This window comes from Nilaparvata lugens, chromosome 6, assembly GCF_014356525.2.
Source record: "Nilaparvata lugens isolate BPH chromosome 6, ASM1435652v1, whole genome shotgun sequence".
Classification (NCBI taxonomy): domain Eukaryota; kingdom Metazoa; phylum Arthropoda; class Insecta; order Hemiptera; family Delphacidae; genus Nilaparvata; species Nilaparvata lugens.
In genome coordinates this window covers 24,378,640-24,399,123 of record NC_052509.1, presented here as the reverse complement: position 1 = coordinate 24,399,123, position 20,484 = coordinate 24,378,640, and the positions used below count along the sequence as shown (strand labels likewise).

The following is a 20,484-nucleotide window of genomic DNA, read 5'->3' as shown; positions in this document are numbered from 1 at the left end:
TGAGTGGTATTGACAACATCAACGTCTTATTCTTTCAACTTGAATAGATAATATAAAAGAGTTCTTATTGATTTCCAGATATAAATATTATTGATTCAGTTTATATGGATAATAGAAAACAGTTCTTCGCTGGAGATTATGTTTCCATAGTCTCTGGGGTTCGAGTGGGTTATTATGATCTGATTTATGTAACTTATGAGTCTGAATATTCACTTCCTTTTACGTGTTACTTCGAGTCTAAAGTTACATCAAACATAGGGTATGGAGGCATGATTATAGAAAATAGACCATAAGTGAAAGAGAGAACTAAAAAGAGACCTAGAGTTCAAGCTGCGTTTGAAACACCAGGAGATTATTTTGCAGCTTATAACTGTCTAGTATGGCGATGATCTCAATCTGAGCGAGAGGACAATTTGGCCTGCGAGGACAATAAATTAAATTCAATTTCTTTTTAAGAGAAACGTATAATGTGAGTGATGTACCGAATAAAACTTGATTTTAAGTTGGACTCAATGACTTATGTTTCACACAATACTAATTCAGTATGAGAGAAAAGCATGTAGATCCACTCAGCTTTGTCCAAAGAATGGGACATTTCAATATCAATTTATTTTTACTAGGCCTTATTTCGCATGAAGTTTGATTGGAAAGAATTATTTGAATAAAGAATTTTGTTGGCTTATCTTATTGCACTTGTTTGTTGAGGAGTAGTACAAATTAATAACGAACGGTGGGTAGCCGAGTTTTGCTCAGTTTAATTACTCATCATTGTTATCTGTATTTTTTCTCTAGATCTTATTGAAATTCACTCTGATGTTTGATCAAGAAATACCATTAATTAAATTGAGAAATAGATGAGCACTTCATGCACTTGTTGAGTAGTAATATAAATATTTTCAACTAACCTATAATTACAAGAACTCATCACTGATATCAACCGTCAGTAAATACACTTGAGTAAATAGAATACTGTACCTCAAACTTGACTTATTGTTAAGCTTACAAAACTCTGCAATGAAATTAATTCGATTTGTAATGGGTAGTAACGTTTTTATAGACGTTATGTCTTGGATGGTAACTTTTAATTAGTTTTATTGATCATGCGGAAATAAGATTATGGTATCATTAATTTTTTAGAGACATTTTATGGCTGTACTCATGAACAGGTTGTTCCAAGCGATTTCGTGGAGCACGTCGTTTCAAGTTAACGATACAAAACATTATTGTCATTTTATCTAGAAGTTTCTTGATTTGATAAGTTTTTCACCGACTGAAATGTGAGTTGCTGGATTTTCAGTGATGGATAAGTGGAGAAAAGTCTAAATCCAATTACTAACTAATCAACTTTATCATAAAAAGGCATTTTTTAATTATAAATTAGTAATTTTGTACTTGTACAACGCAATAGGAAACGCCTTGAAAAACTAGGATCAACATCATAATTACTAGGTTCGCAATAATTCAATTATCGTTGTTATCAATACAATAATCACAAAACTTGTATCACAAGAATTAGAGATGTGTTGTTTTCACCTCAATGAAAATGATGTCAATGATCGATCAAATGATTTCTATCGATGGGAACGGACTCTACAGCATAACATTATTTATTATATTATTCCCATCATTCAGGTGCACCATATTAGAAAATTTCCTCAAATCCTTCAGAGCAATAATGAATTTGGTTCAATCGCTACCCTTTGTACGACGAAGCTTATTTTACCTTGAATCGGGAAAGCCACATTTTTCAGACCTGAAGTGCAAAGGGGTACAGTGATAATTGGAGAAGAATGCAGGCTGAATTGGGGTAGCAAAAGACACAGAAACAGCTCTCTCCATTCGCAGGGAGAATGAGGCTATAGGCCAACGAAAAAAGTTGAATGGAAACAGGAGAAAAACATGGAAGCCGAGTGATATTCGCCCTGCAAGGTGCCAAACAACAGAGGGTGAGTCACATTATGATAGGAGAGAGAGAGAGAGAAAGATTGTAAGAGAGGAAGGGTTTCGGAGAAAGGGTAGCCAACTCAACTTTTGATTTGAAAAGCACGATTCTCTCTACATCGAAGTGTGCCATCAACAAAGTTTCAGCGTAAAAGTCCCTCACTGAGGGAGAGATACCCTCTCTTTCCATCCTATCACGGTTTAAATGCCAGGCAGCAGAACAGAAAAGAAAAGGAAAAAGGAGAAGAATAGAGAAAAAGAGAAAGTGCGGTGGTCGAATATTTGGGGAAAAGTCTCGTTGCATCTGCTTGCCTGCCGTACAGACCCACATCCACAAAATAAAGCTTGTCCCAGCAACTCACTTTTCCAAACCCCATGACCTAATAAACCAAATTGAAGAATGTTCTTTTGATTGAGATGTTCCATTGAAAAACTTTATTTTCAATTCTTTGGTATACAAGTGAATTTGTATTTATTCTTGTTCTTAAAAATCAAACGCAATTCAGCCAAAAAGAGTATTACACTATAACAAATTTCATTTGTCACCTGTCACAGTACTAGAATGAGATTTATTGTAGAACTGTATAATAAATATAAATATTATCAAGTTAGCCTGTACTACTTTTTCAGGATGTAAACTGTAAAAACTATTATCTAATACCAAAGTAGAATTCGCATAAGATTTTGTAAAAGAAGTACAGTAATTCTGAGTGAATATTATTGAACAACTCTTCAGCTTTATAAAATCACCCCTACTGTGGAATTTGTAGGAGTTATTGAAACTGATATTTATATTTGTATTGAGATTGATATCAATCAATATAAAATATTGAACATTGGAGTTCTTAGTACCTTACAGTTAGGTTGGTGGGTGAGGAAGAAACCTTCGAGTAAAATGCTTGAATTTCTTCAGAAGAGAGAAAAATCGAGCACAGAAGATAATATGCTTTCGAGAATGACTCCTACGTTTTAAATTGCGTGATTGATGTGATGAAATAAACGAATTTTAGGCATCGAATAAAAATCCAGCAAGGTAGTTCCAGAATTAGTGGAGTAAAAAAGGAAGTGAGAGTTTAATTACAATATTAATTTAAATTTAAATTCATCATTGCTCACGTAAATTACCTGATTAAATTGAGAAAACTGAATTAATAGCTGAAAGTATCATACAAGAAATTGATTTGCAACTCCACGTAAGCACCAAAAGGTGAAAAGATATTGATGACCATTAATTTAATGACTCAATATACAAATAGTCATTGAAATATTAAACGCTTTACCTATTCGAGAACAATTTAGAACAAGTATTGTAATCCAATATTTAGTTAGATCGTTTTGCAAATAATTAGTAATCAGATTTTATTTCTATGAAGGAACATTAATGAATATTGAAACTTTCATTTTCAAAAATTTTAATATTATGGAATAATCCAATCCTGATGTAACTGGGTTAATGTGACGGAATTTATGGTTGGAACTAGCAATTCTTCTCCAAGAAATTTACAATGGTTTATGGAATAAATAAATAAATGGAATATTGAATTGTACGTATAATCTATCATAAGTATTGATCTAAATTTCCCACTAAGCAGGAGAACACATTTTATATTCCCTACTTCAAATCATCTTCAAGCTCTCAGAATAAAATTTATGAATAAAACTGACAAAATCCATCCAGCTTTGATCTTTCAAGTAAATAGATTATTTTTGCAATATAATGTAAATCTAATCTGAATCATATAATGATTTTATGAGCATGTAAAGATTTAATAAAGTTTCTAAATAAAAAATGTGAGGGCATTATAAATTTGCTTTGAATAATGAAGCAATTTTATTGCTTTGAATAATAAATTACCTGACAGAAAACTCGAAAGTAATTTTATGTTGTCTATGTAAATGCATTGTATCCCGTCGACTGGAAGATAATTATATTCCATATTTTTATTACAAACATCATCATTATTAGCGACACGAACAAAAAAGACACTGACAAAAAAGACACAATTTATTACATTTATTGAATCAATTAATAAGAGGAAAAAACGTTGGAGCATAACTATTATTTCATCGTTAAAAATACATTTGCCTGTTGAGAATAGATGCCTCTTTTGTTCTTCAAAATAATATTTTTCACCTAGAGATTTCAAAGTTGGACCGTTTCAGATACGAGTGCAACGTACCACAACTAATAGGATGAACAGTTAGGACGGTGAGCTAATGAAGTTATTATTTGTCATATTGCTATTATTTATTAGTTAATCAAAGTAATATTATTTGCATAAATATCTCCAAGATATGTATGCATGCGTTCAGTTGTTCGGTTTTGAATTTCATAAGAACAGGTAATAAAAAAGAACAGTTCTTGACTGATATTATTAACAAGCTATCATTGTTTTGGAATAGAGTACTATTGAAAAAAATCAGAAAAAAATTCTTTCTGGAGAAAATTTGAGATGGAACTAGAAACACTAATGCTTAAAATCAATACTGTTTAGATAAATATTCAAAACTGATAGATTTGATAGCATTTGCCAAATATCAGAGAAAATCTTACATATTTCTGGTCATAATACAGCATCTCTCAATTCAATATTTTTATTCCAACAATATTCTACATAAATTAATAAAACACTATCGTTTCAGAGATGAACTATGATGCAAGACCAAAGCATTGAATCTCTTATCTGGTAATTATTTCGAAGATAATCTATAACTATTAGAATAAATAACTTTGATAGGCTATTGAAACTAATTGTAACGATAAGTCTTGAGATAACAAACAAAATAATAAACAGAAACCAAAGACGTTTCCCAATAGGATGTAGGAATGTTTCACATTTCAGAGAAATCGTAAACCAAACAAAACTGTGAACCTAATTGCATGTATAGCCTAGAATAATAATATTGTCCCAAGAAATTAATGTTAAAAACAGCATCAGTCAGAAGACTGATAATTGGGGTCTGTCAATGTTGGGAAATCCTGAATAATTTTAAAAGTAACTTGCTTGAATCTTTAAGTCAATCGACCCCAGAGTGCGATAATACTTTGACTATCTGTTGATTATACTTTATATTAATTTCAATTCATTATCGTAGGCCTATAACGTATATTTTAGAGAAAGGGTATTATGACCCAGCTCTAAAGCTAGTTTCTTGTAATCTTGATGAACAAGTCGTGGTCACAACTTCTATACAGTTCTATCCAATCTTCCATTCTGATTTTTAAAATCTCTAGGTACATTAAACTTATGCGCCACTAACACGCGCATTTCACTTTTCATCAGCTGATGCTATGTTTATTATATATGTATCTTATTTTTATTATATCCATAACTGTTTCTGTAGAAATGGAGATATAAGAAGCATAGCATCAGCTGATGAAAAGTGAAATGCGCGTGTTAGTGGCGCACAAGTAAGTACGCACCTTATGATGTTATATGACGGCAATTGATTCAAGTACACTTTTCACGTTCGAACTGTATCTATAACGTTGTACTGGGATTGTAATAAATAATACCATGATAGATTATAATGGATGAAATTATTGACTTCATAAGCGTTTCAAGAGTTCAATTTTCAATACAAGAATAATCCAAAGATCAGGTCTAATCTGATAAATAATAATAAGTGAGTTTTGTTCGCAGAGATGGAGGCGCTCCTCTTTAGCAACTATCATCTTATTCCTCCATAGACCAGTCTCGAACAAACATGAGTATCTAGTGAAAGGATGCTTTCACTATATGTAAAGATGAAGAAACAATTTTCCATTCAATACCCGATTTCATATTCGTCAAGATTGCTCTACAGAATCGTCCTATAGAAAGGTTACTATACTCCACAAAGAGAATTCATTCTATTGAAAGATACCTACCTACTGAGTTTCTTATTGGTACCGGGTGGGGGGGGGGGTTACAATCACGCTCAATCCAAACTATTAAGCTTAAACTATAAGTTTGAGCTTACAACATAAGTAATCAAACAGCATTTATGACATCACAGGAAATTAGTATAATGAAGGAAAACAGTGAACACATATAATAGCAATCAAGTTTCGAAAAGCAATTCTACGAGAGCAAATTAAAATATTAAGAACCATTTTTATTTTAATTCTTTTTCGTGTCTGCCTGTTGTACGAACGAGAAGCAGCTCTAATCAAGAATATTTTATGACATAATAAAATAATATTACTCGAAACATGACTTATCGCTTAAATATTAAAACGGCTTTCAAGTATTAAGATAATCGTTTGGACTTTTATTATAGAAGAAACTTTATGTATTGGATTTTCTTATGCGAAAGATACTAAATTCATCATTTTAGATCAGAGCTTGGATATTCAGAAACTCAAGAGACAACTTTATTATCTGAAATTGTCTGTTCCACTCTATTTTATAATGGAGTTACACAACATCCCTCGAAAATGTACCAATAAATTGAAAAAAACTTTATTGTCAATAGAGTTTTTAAGGCTAACCTGTAACATTGAGTTACAGGCTGCACTTCTCCTAGCCTAGCACGCCTACTGAATCGTGTACTTAAGCTTTTCAGAATTCTGAATATTTATATTTCACATTAGCTGAATCAACCTTTTCTTTTTGAATTTGAATACAGTACCACAAAATATTTACTAGTCTTTTAAATTTCAGTTTAACGAAGAACAGTATAATAGAACTATAACTGCAGATGAATTAATATTATTCATTCATTCAATGAGTAAATGAATATTATTTTCATAAGGAAAATATATTTCGTGGTTCAGTTATCAGTAAAAGTAGTGTAGTGTTATAGTTGAACAATTATAAATCCTTATTTAATAAGAAAGTACTGGAATATGAATTTATTGCTGTTAACTAAAATTCTTCTGTATGATATCAAAAAAGAGCTTTGAGTGTCTCCATGAATACATAGAGAATATTATAGATTCAACGTCTCAATGTGCTTCAAACAGGATATTATAATATGACCAAAAATTTTAAAATGCAACAAAAAAATGAGTTTCATTTCCTAAAAAATAGGTTCATTAACGGTCATCAAACTAACTTGCAACATAATTAATATAAGAATTCCAAAACTGTTGACACGTCAACAAAACAATTACTGCTAGTGGAATTGGGTGGAACTTATTTTAAAATTATAATAGTTTATGACACGAGCGACCCCTCAACATCTACATATATTTCAATGTTGTACCATAAATTAATGAGATCGTCTTTCACGATTTCCGAGTATTCCCGACGTCAATAAGCTATTTGGCATATTAAAATTTACTTTTTTAAAAACTGCTCTGTCATACAAATTACAATTTCATCAATGAGTCAGGCAGTTCAAGCGATTGCACCAAATTTGGCAATTCTTCTGTAGAAATACTGTGGAATGACAGGTGACAGGTGATTTGAGGAATATACTGTACAATCATTATGATAACAATCAAACTAATGAAATATTATAAGTAATGGAAAATTTTTCATAAATTTTAGGAAGCTTTCTAAATATTTTCTAGGATTTTACAATTCAGTGAACCAAAAATAGTTTTGAAGATTAAGTATTTCGGGGCTCGAAAAGTTAAATGTAATAGTCAACGTACAGAACAACGTAAGAACAAATAGTTCGAATATATTCAACGAAAACAGGCTACCAAATCACCCAAGGTTGAATCAAATTATCACAATAATAGAGTGAATGAAAAATGAACGACTTTGTACCTTAATAACAATGGACATGAAATATATTAAGTTTCCTTCATTATTATATTACAGTAATTCAAAAAAATATATACTGGGTCAATCCATTTCAAATATGTACTTTACAATCATTAGAAATAACTTATGAAATTCATGATGATTTTTTATCATTCAATGATCAATTTTTCAAAACTATGTGTGTTTCTGAAAACTGGAATATCCATGATTTCTCATTTGAAGAGTGAATAGTTGATAACACTAAAAGAGAAAAGTCTTTACATTAAATATCAATAATAGTGTTTCAAAGAGTGGTTGTTATCATAATATCCATTTTGAAAGATATAGAGTTCGGAGCTTAGGCTTGGCTCTATTATTTTATTGCCTCTCAAGAATAATAATAATGATAATAATTATTGAACATAATAAATTACTGGTAATAATTTTTCAAGGTTGAAAAACAATAATTTTATATTTTACGACTGAATTAGTTTTCAAATTTATATTACTCGAATAAACTCGTTTCTTAGATGCATTAAAATCTACAATTAATGTTATGAAAGTAGAGGATTTATTATGAATATTGAGGAGGATATCAAAATGCAATTAAAATAAGATTATGTTGGTGAAAATTTCCAAATTTTTGAATAAGAAATACTGTGAAACTGTGGGATTTTAGTATATAAAGCGTTGTTTTGCGTTTTCTTCCATGTATTCCGAGTTATCATTGTAAACTTGTGCGTAGTTTTCACTTTGATCGAAACAAGATATTTATTATTAAGCTTGTTATTTTTGAATGAGAAAATGATAGGAAGATAAAAATATTCCATAATCCCCAACTGAGAAATAATACTTCTCAGACATAAGAAGACTTCACCAATAATTTAAATTTGTTTCTATTTTGTGGGAAAAAAATCTAATAACTATGGAAATAATAAAGGCCGCGTTGTTTATCTGAACACCTTACAAAATTCAACTTCTTCAAGGATGGCCTAAGAAATTTGACATTAATATTTTTTTAATAATTAATTACAATTTTTTTCAAATTTATGTAGAGAAGGAACAAATTTTGAAATTTGATTTTTAAAATAATGACAATTAATTAAGAAATTAGATTCATTTATGTGTTAGTGTCCTCAATAATAAACAACCGGCAACCCTAAAGAACTATGATTTTGAAGTGATGATATTACCTCAAAGTCAACAACAAATTTATAGCCTATAGTATATCATTTTTATAGAAATGGTAATTATAAATTATTCTGAGGGAATATAGGTGTGATATTTTTATAAAAATGAAATCTTAAACGATTTTACAATGGTTGCATAATATTTTCACTGATTAAAAAAGGGTTCAACCCGAACGGCCAGACATTAGACATTTCAAATAATGGTTTAAAGAATAATATTATTATATTAAAAAATATATATAATCTCAATTATACATTAGGCTATTAACAAAGGATTGTGTTAATAGAGTGAATGGATAAAAGACCGGCATTTTTCCTAACCATCAGCGACAATCTTCTTAAGCCAAGAGAGCTTTTATTTCAACTGAATTAGAATACCTGATTTTTAAAATAGTCGAATTAATGAAAACTCTTGCTATTGAAAATTATAATGAATAAATATAAAAATTATTGTTAATCTTAAGAATAATAAAATGATGTTATATTTCCTTTTTAACCAATGAAATCCAACAATATTATCACTATTATTAGTTGATACTATACAAGAATATATTATTGATGGTGAAAAGGAGGGTCCAGTCACACATGTCCACCGATAATTTTCAGAAAGATAGTCAACCAATATTGAATAGTAGATTTAGATAGAATGAATAACTCACCCTTTCCTCCTCGCGAATCATCTCGGCAATGCCGGGCTTGATCTCCATGTCATCGGCGGCGGCGGTTGCGGCAGACTGCGGCGGGGGCGGCGGGGGCGGCAGTGCGGCCAGCGACATCTGTCCCTGACTGGAGGCGGCGCTCGCCTGTTGCTGCTGCTGCGGGGGCGGTGGAGGCGGTGGACACATGGCACCTGGCCCGGAGGCGGGAGTAGGAGATGTGGTCACAAGACCCAGTGCGTCAGGGAGACCATTGGAGGCGGAAGGACTGTCTGCGGAAGGTGATGAGTCACGGCGGCGTTTCTTAGAGGGTCGTGGAGCGAGGGAGACTGTGTCGGCCAGTTTGGAGTCATCCGTCGAGTCTCCATTGCCGGACACATCAGCCAATCCACGGATCTTTAGAGATTCGGCAACCTGTAGTAGAGGTCCTATCTGTTCCTGTGACACATTTATCTCACCCTTATACATAAACTCAACAGCCGCCTTCAACTCGGGCCAACGCACATCCTTGAGGATAACAATGGGGTGACGACAGGGGTTGTCGAAGAAGAGCGCCTGGAAGTAGGGGCTGCAAGCGGACAAGACCACCTTGTGCGCCTTGACCGAGTGGCCGTCGCAGGCGAGCGTCACGTCGACAAACGACTCGCTCTGCAGCAGTTGGTCGAACACGTTGGTCAGGTTGCTCTGGTAGTTGTTCCAGCGGAGGCAGAACAGCTGAGGAGATCCACTGCCGCCGCCTCCAGCCGTCGAGGAGGAGGCCGAGCTGCTACCGCCGCCCCCGGAGGAAGCGAAAGCGTGCATCTCGTCGTCCTCGGCTGACGACGTTCGTCCTGCAACAGTCGACGACACGGTGACGGTAATTACACGTGAGACTCAGACTACGAGAGGCAAGCTACTACAACTAGACACGCGTTCCGATAACGACTGGAGCTGCGCTCGGCTCCAACGATACTGCGCGCTTCAAACGCCCGCCGCCTGCCTTCCCCCACCACTGCGCTCTCTCACCCCACCACTGAATCCCCTCCCCCACCCCCTCACGCGATACCGAACCCAGCGCTACTCCACTCCCTACAATCATTTATTTATATATAAAATGTACATGTAATACGGGGGTGTGAAATGAGAGTATGTCTACTATGCATTATGCATGCCTCCTTCCTTCCATCCTTGCTCGTGCTGCTTACTTGGAGCCCCTTATACACACACACACACACACACACACACACACACACACACACACACACACACACACACACGCATCCCCTTCACCCCTCTCTCGTAGACAATTTCTATTGATTTATTGATGACACACTGCTGGGCCGGCCGGCCAGCAATAACCAGCATATATTATACCAGAAATATATCTATATAAAGAGGCTCGAGGTGCTATTCCAAGAAGGGGTTTATATAGAAATTTATAAGATACATGTATAGGACACTGTTTTGGTAATATACCAGGATGAGAGTGAGATATATAAGCATAAAGGAATATGTATATGAATAAGATTCGAGATTCACGAAACATAAGATAAATATATATAGACTGTTTGGGAACTGTAGCAAGAATGAATGTACATATTATATATGAATATATTTTAGAGTAATGAAGAAAATACATATATACGGAGGTTTGTGTGAGTGTGTGTTTATGTGGTTCAAGAACGCATACGAGTCAGACCATTTATATTAATATAAATACACGTCAGTAGAGTAAACAGTGGATGGATTCAGCGCTTCCCTCACTGCAACTGATGAAGTCTGGTGTTGATATCGTCTCAGATTGTTATTCCCAACCCAGTTCTATTTGTGCATATTAGAATTTCCTACAAGGCCCAAATAACAGTCAACATACAATTACAGAAAAATCATAGTATTTACTATTTATTTTTTTCAAATTAAGTATGCAATACTCTTATTTAACTAACAAAAACTTTTTTTAAATAAGCGAGTAGAAAAATCCCAACAAGAAAATTTGCAATATGAAAAACTTCATAATTCAATATTCCATATCACAGCTAAGTAAAGATTTTTGTTACTTATAGTAATCTAATGCATTATAAAAATGATTTATTGCCAGCAAAAATTCAACAATACACATCATAATACTCAATACAATGATCCTGTTCGAACACTCCAATACAAACACATTTTTTCAATGATGAAATGAAAAATAAAAACACAATAAGAAATGTATCAAGAATCAACAAATAATTGAAAAATCAATGATCCTCACAACTATTATTATATGAAAATTATTGATATAGAACTGTGATACATATTTATAGGTTTATCAATATTGGGTGCTATTAAAAATATACTCCAACATTATCACTCAAAATCTATAAAAGCTAATTTATTAATCTCCTTGGAACTAGAACTGAATGAAAAAACTTGGAACATTTTTTTTTTAATTTAGAAGTAAATTATTCAAATTAATTAGGAATGAAGGTAAAGGATGAAATCAAAATACAATAGAAATCGGATCATGGAAAAACAAATTGTACTAGTTGAGAATTTCTCTATAGTTGTAACGAATGATTGAGAAGTTGACAACTCAAATCCAACATATTTACAAAGCAATTCTTGCTAATAACATCACACAATTCAGGTGAGGATAATTACTATGTTGATTTTAACACGAAGCTACGAATCCCAAGGTATTGAATATTATTCAATTCAATACCTTGTTCAAGGATGAAATCAAAATACAATAGAAATCGGATCATGGAAAAACAAATTGTACTAGTTCAGAATTTCTCTATAGTTGTAACGAATGATTGAGAAGTTGACAACTCAAATCCAACATATTTACAAAGCAATTCTTGCTAATAACATCACACAATTCAGGTGAGGATAATTACTATGTTGATTTTAACACGAAGCTACGAATCCCAAGGTATTGAATAATTATTCAATTCAATACCTTGTTCAAGGATGAAATCAAAATACAATAGAAATCGGATCATGGAAAAACAAATTGTACTAGTTCAGAATTTCTCTATAGTTGTAACGAATGATTGAGAAGTTGACAACTCAAATCCAACATATTTACAAAGCAATTCTTGCTAATAACATCACACAATTCAGGTGAGGATAATTACTATGTTGATTTTAACACGAAGCTACGAATCCCAAGGTATTGAATAATTATTCAATTCAATACCTTGTTCAAGGATGAAATCAAAATACAATAGAAATCGGATCATGGAAAAACAAATTGTACTAGTTCAGAATTTCTCTATAGTTGTAACGAATGATTGACAAGTTGACAACTCCAATCCAACATATGTACAAAGCAATTCTTGCTAATAACATCACACAATTCAGCTGAGGATAATTACTATGTTGATTTTAACACGAAGCTACGAATCCCAAGGTATTGAATAATTATTCAATTCAATACCTTGTTCAATTATTCAATTTATTTCATCTTATTCTCTTTTCTGGGACCAATAGCAATAGAGAAACAAGAACTAAGTACAATCGGAAGTGCCTCAAAACAGTCAGTTTGAATACAGCCACAAGAGAAATGTTTTTACAGCTTGATGGAGTTTTTTTTCATAAACAGTGTGAGATAAATTTAAAATGAACTAAGTGAAATTAGAATAATTGAGATGATGTCATCTCTATTTTTGACTCCCAATATCCACAGACATTTGATGACTTATTGATTGTAACTGACAAATGCGAAACATTGAATATAAAATGTGCATGCGTGAATTAATTTAGTATAATTTGTCTTTATTATACAAATAACCTAGAAAGTTCTGTTCAATTAGGTTTCTATGCTGAAAGGGAAGGTTAGAGATATTAGGTTTTAGCTTTGAAATGACAATATTTTCATTTTATTTGAAATGTGTTAATAATTTTATGACAAACACAAATAACAAAAAGTTGAAATACTCGCACTTTTGAGATATCGCACACAAGATTGACACCCGTACAATCAGCATGAGAAGCGACACGGGTTTGAATAATCAGCGAGCTAGAATCCTTAAATGCATGTCGCTTCTTCGACAGACTCCAACAGGGGCTGCGGGCTGCGGGCTGGGCGCTGGGCGTTGAGCTTCACTCTCACCGCCAATTACTATATTTATTAGTAATACATTAGTGAGATTCACTTTGTACTGTCAGCATTGGTTGAATGGAAAGCATTGAAGTTATTCATAAGGAATACTGCCAGTAGAAAGTGAAACTCACTGTAGGTGAGACAAGCACAAGAATCTACACAAACGCAAACACTATCATTGTGGTTGCTTATGCTCCACATGCCTTGCATAATTCCGCGCATCCCATCGATGCCCAAGTATGCAAGCGATCAGAGGACTGACTGCTACTCAATTTGACCAGAGGCCGAATTCTTGGCGCCCGTATGGGATGACGCAACTGGACGTCTTCTCTTTCCCATTACTCAATTGTCACCCCACAGACGGCATCATATCACAATATACTCGTCATCAAAAGCATCATCGTCATCACTACAACATCATCATAATCCTCATCGAAATCATTGCCATTCTGATGATCATTCTATACAAACACCATCACTAGAATTTTCCTTTTCATATCCATGTGACAATCTGACAATCATCTTCATCATTCATCATCATTATCATTGTTACTATTATAATGGCAATCAGGATAATCTTCATCGTTGCTATGAGCCGTTATCATATGACTCAAGCCAGTCATAAACACACATCGATTTTTGGACGTTCGATTTTTTGGCGTCCTTATGAAATCTACCAGATTAAACGGAACTTAGCAAACACATGAACACATCATCTGTTTGCCGAGTTATGTTTAATCTAATAGAATTTATAAGGATGGAAAAATCGTACGTCCAAAAATCGATGTGTGTGTAACTAAACTTTTACAATTACATATTTGGGACAATGAAATGTGTTTGTATATGGCGGGATCTAAGTACTTCAAGGGAGCTTGAAATGCATTTCAATGCACAATGTATTGAATTATTAGTCCAGTCACTATATACATTGGTGCATGCAATTTATATTGTAGTTCTGATTTTTTAATATATTATTTGGGTACATAAGAGAAGTCCAGAACCAATTTCTTCATGCAAAATTTCCTTGTGCTAGATACAGAGTTGCCCAAAAACCTCGTATTTTCAGCTCATTCTCCAGTTTTTAGCTATTTCTGCCAAATTTCGTAATCGGACAGAAAAATTTGCTCTCGTCTTTTTTTAGATCATAAAATTCTGAATTAAATGAGATCATTCGGAACTCTCTATCTCCAATGAAGACTGAGTTATGATTTTTTTAAAATGAGTGAAATTTGAAGCAAAAATCAATTTTGATGAATTTCAGTATTTGATCAACAATATCTTCCGATTGTTAACATTTAGATGTATAATTCAAAATCCCTCTGGGCGTATTTTTTTGTGCTCTACAATATGAAATCAGGGAGAGCACTCTATCTCAAATAGATTTTCAGATACACCTGACAACAATGCTCCTTGTATTGTGAAAAACACCTAAAATTCAGCTTCAATCATCATCACCAACTACATTGTCCTCACATTGATATTTCGCACAATGATATAAGTTCATGAGATCATGTTCTATGAGAATCACCCGTTAGATGCACTTCATTTCAGTATTTCCTAGTGGAGAGGCGCACACATGAAGGATCAAAATTTCAAACACATAACTTTTGACGCAATGCTCAGATTTCATCGTACTACACTTCATTCTTCTCGGCTCGTCAAGGCAGTCCAAAATCATGCATCATGAGTCAAATTTGGTCGAAAAATGAAAAATTTATTGTTGAGTGTACTTAAGCCCATATTCCAATACACAAAAAATGGTCAATTTCTATATTCAAAGCTATGTATCTCTGTAACTTGATCCAGAAATGTGTAATAGCATTTTCTCTTTCATCTGCTGTAAACGATTCATGAAAAAATATGTTCGTAAAGTGAGAATTGATTGTTGAAAAAAATCCGGTAAGTGTAGATATTTTTCTAATATTGAAAGTTTTGACAGTTCTATAATATTCCAAGTTGGATTTTAGGCAACTAAGCTCGTAGAGGATGAATTTATCTACAATTTGGAATCAATCGTAGGTTTCTATGATCTATCAGACTCGTTTAAGAAACTCTTGATCAACAGTAAAATCACGAAAAAATGTAAAAACTGTAATCGCCATTTTTAAAATCTTCTGTAACTTTTGAATCGTATTTGAATCAAGAGTATCATTTATTGGAGTGGGTAGAGGGGGACAATTTTCACATCCTCACTAGATTTGGAAATTTTATCAGTAGTATTTCTCAAGACATACAGCTTTGAATATAGAAATTGACCATTTTTTGTGTATTAAATTGTATATTGTAAAATATACTATATTGTATAATTGTAAATTGTGTATTAAATGTATTTTTGTCTCAACAATAAATTTTTCATTTTTCGACCAAATTTGACTCATAATGCATGATTTTGGACCGCCATGACGAGCCGAGAAGAATGAAGTGTAGTACGATGAAATCTGAGCATTGCATCAAAAGTTATAAGTGTTTGAAATTTTGTTCCTTGAGGTGTCCTTAAGCTCGCCTCTCCACTAGGAAATACTGAAATGAAGTGCATCTAACGGGTTATTCTCATAGAACATGATCTCATGAACTTATGTCAAAAACTGAAATTCATCAAAATTGGTTTTTGCTTCAAATTTCACTCATTTTTGAAAAATCATAACTCAGTACTCATTGGAGATAGAAAGTTCCGAATGATCTCATTTAATTCAGAATTTTATGATCTAAAATAAGGCTGAAGCAACTTTTCCAGTCCGATTACGAGATTTGGCAGAAATAGCTGAGAACTGGAGAATGAGCCGAAAATACAAGGTTTTTGGCCATTCTGTATCTAGCACAAGGAAATTTTGCAAGAAGAAATTGGTTCTAGACTTCTCTCATGTACCCAAATAATATATTAAAAAATCAGAACTACAATATAAATTGCAAGCATACCCCTTTTTTTATGTCTATATTGATTGGACTAAATACCACATATCTCACACACACACACACACACACACACACACACACACACACACACACACACACACACACACACACACACACACACACACACAACAGTACTCATATTTCAATTAATTTTCTTGCGTGACAACAGCATAATCCCTAGAGCTAGAGTACAGACTATAGTGAGATCCACGTTATAATGACAGTGGATGAAGATAGAAGAATAGCGATGCCGATTCTCTGCATTAATCTCTATACTTATAAAAGGCTAAGCCCCGACAGACTGAAATCACACCACAGCCCAAACTACTGAGCCTAAAAACTTGGAATTTTGCACGATTGTTTATGGTAGCCTGAAAACATCCACTAAGAAAGGATTTTCAGAAATTTGCCCCCCTGAGGGAGCTGGGGCCCCCCCAAAATTTTGAACTTTTTAACCGCTCATTGCACAGCAAAGTCATGAGGAACTTTTTTGTTCAGCTACGAAAAAAAATTTGATCTATTCAGAAAAATTTCGATCAGGAGCACAGGGGGGTCCAGGAGAGGTCATTTTTCGAAAATTTTGATGTGAAATCACACTACAGCTCAAACTAATTGTCCTACAGACTTGAAACTTTGCACAAATATTCTTCAAACATGCTAGACGCGCACTAAGAACGGATTTTGAGATATTTTGCCTCTAAGGGTTTCAAAGGATGAAAAAGGATCCTATTAAGTAAGGTTATGAACATGGTAAGGTGAGTGCCATATGGAAATGAGATAATTTATTTATTGACATGTGATATTCTAACATATGTTGTAATCATTGGAAATAACAAAATAATATGATAGAAATTCACAAAAAAACATCTGTTCTTTTATTGCTTTCTACCTGATTCCACTCAACCTCAATAATATTGTTCTGATAATTGATAGATATGTTTAATAATATTATTATTATTGATATAATAAAAGTATTGTTTTAATAATTAATTATTATCATTAATATAATAATAGTATTGTTTTGGTAATCAATAAATATTTTTATTTTCACAAACTCTGTATAATTTATAATGGTGAATGTGGAACAGCTGCATCAAAGAAATTATCTCAAAAACATATGTTTAGGAAAACCATAGTTTTGAACTTCGTTTTCCTGATGCAATTTAAAAGCCTACACGTGGCATGTATTATTAATTTCTCAGCTGGAACAGTTTTTTGAGACTGCTAAATAAACGTCTACAGTTTTATCAATGCTCTATCGGCAATATGAAAACGCATGCAGTTAATATGTCTTTAAATAAAGGTGTTGATATCTACATGATAATTATTCTCTATCATTTTTATTTAATTAATATTTCAAAATTATTCAAGCCTTGATAGAATGATTGACTCACTGTACAGTCAGTCGAAAAATTTAATATTGAAATGAGAGGTATTTTGGCAATCTGAACAAAAAAGTAAGGTCCTATGCACCTTTTAGATATTATTTCTTCAAATGAGAAATGAGTTTTGCGGGTTGTCAAAACTCCCCCTGGAAGAGAACTATTCATTTTATCCTATCTTTTAGTAAAATAACAATGATTTCTGCATTGAATAACATCTATCTTGCCAACAAGAATCGAACTCTTTGTGAATTTAGATATGACCTACACTTTAGATTTATATAATTCTATTAATAAATTCATGGAAATTGAAGTACTTTCTTCAGTTAGTTGATGAAATTGATTATCAATAGAGAAAATGATCATAATTTTATCAATACAGAATTAGTTGAATGAATTGTCGATGTACTGAGTTCTTGGTCAACTGTATTTAGCTATCAATAAACTGAATAGTAAGTCATCCTCAGGACCAGATAGGATTAGACCACGAGATGTAATAAGCAATATATTTTACCTGAGACTAATATTGATTCATTTGATTAACAGAATTGTTGAAACTGGTAATATACCACAACCAATGAAAGTAACTCATCTTAGACCCATATTTAAAAAAGGATCAAAGAAAAATCTGGGGTGTTACAGACCAGTGGGATCGATATCAGTTGTTATGAAAATTCTGGAACACTTCATAGGAATGCAATTGCAACAGTATCTATCCAGACATAGTATAATAAACAAGGCTCAACATGGCTTCATTCCCGGAAAATCAACAATTGATTTATTAGAAACTGTGACAGGTGACATTAATAGATCTCTGAATGATAATATGTTTGTAATGGCAGTGGCAACTGATTTGACTATGGCATTTGACCTTGTGAATTATCAAATCATGCTTCGCAAATTAAGTGAAATAGGTATTGGAGGTAAATTACGAAGATTATTAGAGAACTATTTCATGGATAGAACTTTGCATGCAGGTATAGGTAGCTATATTAGTAGCAGCTATGAGCAGACATGTGGATTAGTTCAAGGTAGTATCTTGTCACCTACCCTATTCAACATATATGTGAATGATTTTGCTAGTTTAAATTTTAAAAGTAAAATTCTGCAATATGCTGATGACAATATATTCTATGTAATACACAAAGACTTGGAAACTGGTTTGAGACTCATACAACAAGATCTTGATTTGGCAACTAAGTACTTCTTTAATAACAGTATAAAAATTAATGCCCAAAAGACAAAGGCTATAGTGTTTAAGAATCAAAGAATTAATGTTGATGAAAGAGAAGTTGTTAAATTGACTTGCCATGAAACAGTATGCCTGAGAAACCAAAGAATGAATAATTGCAATTGCCAAAAACTTGATTACAGTAAAAGTATAAAACACCTAGGAATAACTTTCGATTCTGATATGAGATTCAAATCACACAACGATTCACTAAAAAACATAATGAGAGCAGCACTTTATAAGTGTTCTAGAATAAGTAGCTATTTTCCGGTTGGCACTAAAAGAATTATTTACTATTCAATGATACAGAGTACTCTGTACTATGGTATCTCAATATACAGTTTAGCTCCGAAATATATAAAACAGCCATTACAGAATATTGTAAAAGAATAATAAGAACTCTTTTTAATGGTATTGATCGCCAGCTATTGGGAATTATGTCCATGGGGGCCCTAGCCAATTATACTGATTTGACAAGGAATTATTTCATAAGCCAATTTAGAGAAATAAATGAAATAAACTATGAATTAAGAAACAGAGTATTTAGACCACAGAGATTCAACAATAATTATGGTAAAAGAACTCCAGAGTGCAGAATACCATATCTTCTGAACTCATTGCCTCTGGAATTGCGAAATTTACAAAGAAGGGGTGAAGTTCGGACAAAATTGAAATTATTTTTCATTGCAATAATTGATGATTGACATATGACATATGGTTGGATTTACAGTAAGAATGCAAGCTCACAATAGTTTCTCAGACTAGCGATCATTTAATAGTTATATGGGAAGGTTTTACATTTTATTATAAGTAATTATTTATGAATTCTAATTTGCTTTGTTAATAACATTCATTTAATATAATATATTTATATTTGTTTATTATGTAAGTTATTTCAACATAGTAAATGTTTTTAGTATTTTTTTTTAAATATTCCTCAAATAGCTTAAAGCTAGAGGGATTAAAAATATATATGAATTTTGTATTTAATGAGATTTGTATTGAAATTGAAATAAATTGAAATTGAAATTGAAATTGAAACATAATTCAATATTGGTATTTATCCAATCATTATTTTTTCAGAAGTTATTTCATTTGAATTAGAAAATATTTATAAGCTCCTATCAATTTATCATTCGTAACCATGAATTCTTCAAAACATGAATTTAATCAAATAAAAAATTGCCCATACTTCTGTATTCATGTTCGCATGTTTTCCACTTGTGATGGATAGCCAAAATATTGTGGAGCGAGCTGCACGGCGAATTGTAATCGAGGGCTCTGATTGGCTGAAAAGTTCAGCGTTCGGAGTGCGGTGAGGCGAGCAGTTAGAACAGAGCCAAGCGGCACGGCGAATGGTTCGTAGTACGGTACGGCGAATGATTAACAGCTGATTTTTAACATTATGAAACATATGCTCATGT

The 20,484-nt window shown here is 32.9% G+C and overlaps 1 protein-coding gene across 7 annotated transcripts in view; it reads right to left on the bottom strand.

Annotated features, from left to right (window-relative positions):
• LOC111054325 (protein bric-a-brac 1) overlaps positions 1-20,484 on the bottom strand; it is a 547,242-nt gene that overhangs the window by 297,130 nt on the left and 229,628 nt on the right. For all 7 annotated transcript variants that reach the window (XM_039430499.1, XM_039430493.1, XM_039430497.1 and 4 more), the window contains one exon: positions 9,469-10,295. In XM_039430499.1, coding sequence (XP_039286433.1) covers positions 9,469-10,266 — 798 coding nt within the window. In that variant the 5' untranslated portion in view covers positions 10,267-10,295. The remainder of the gene's footprint in view (positions 1-9,468; positions 10,296-20,484) is intronic.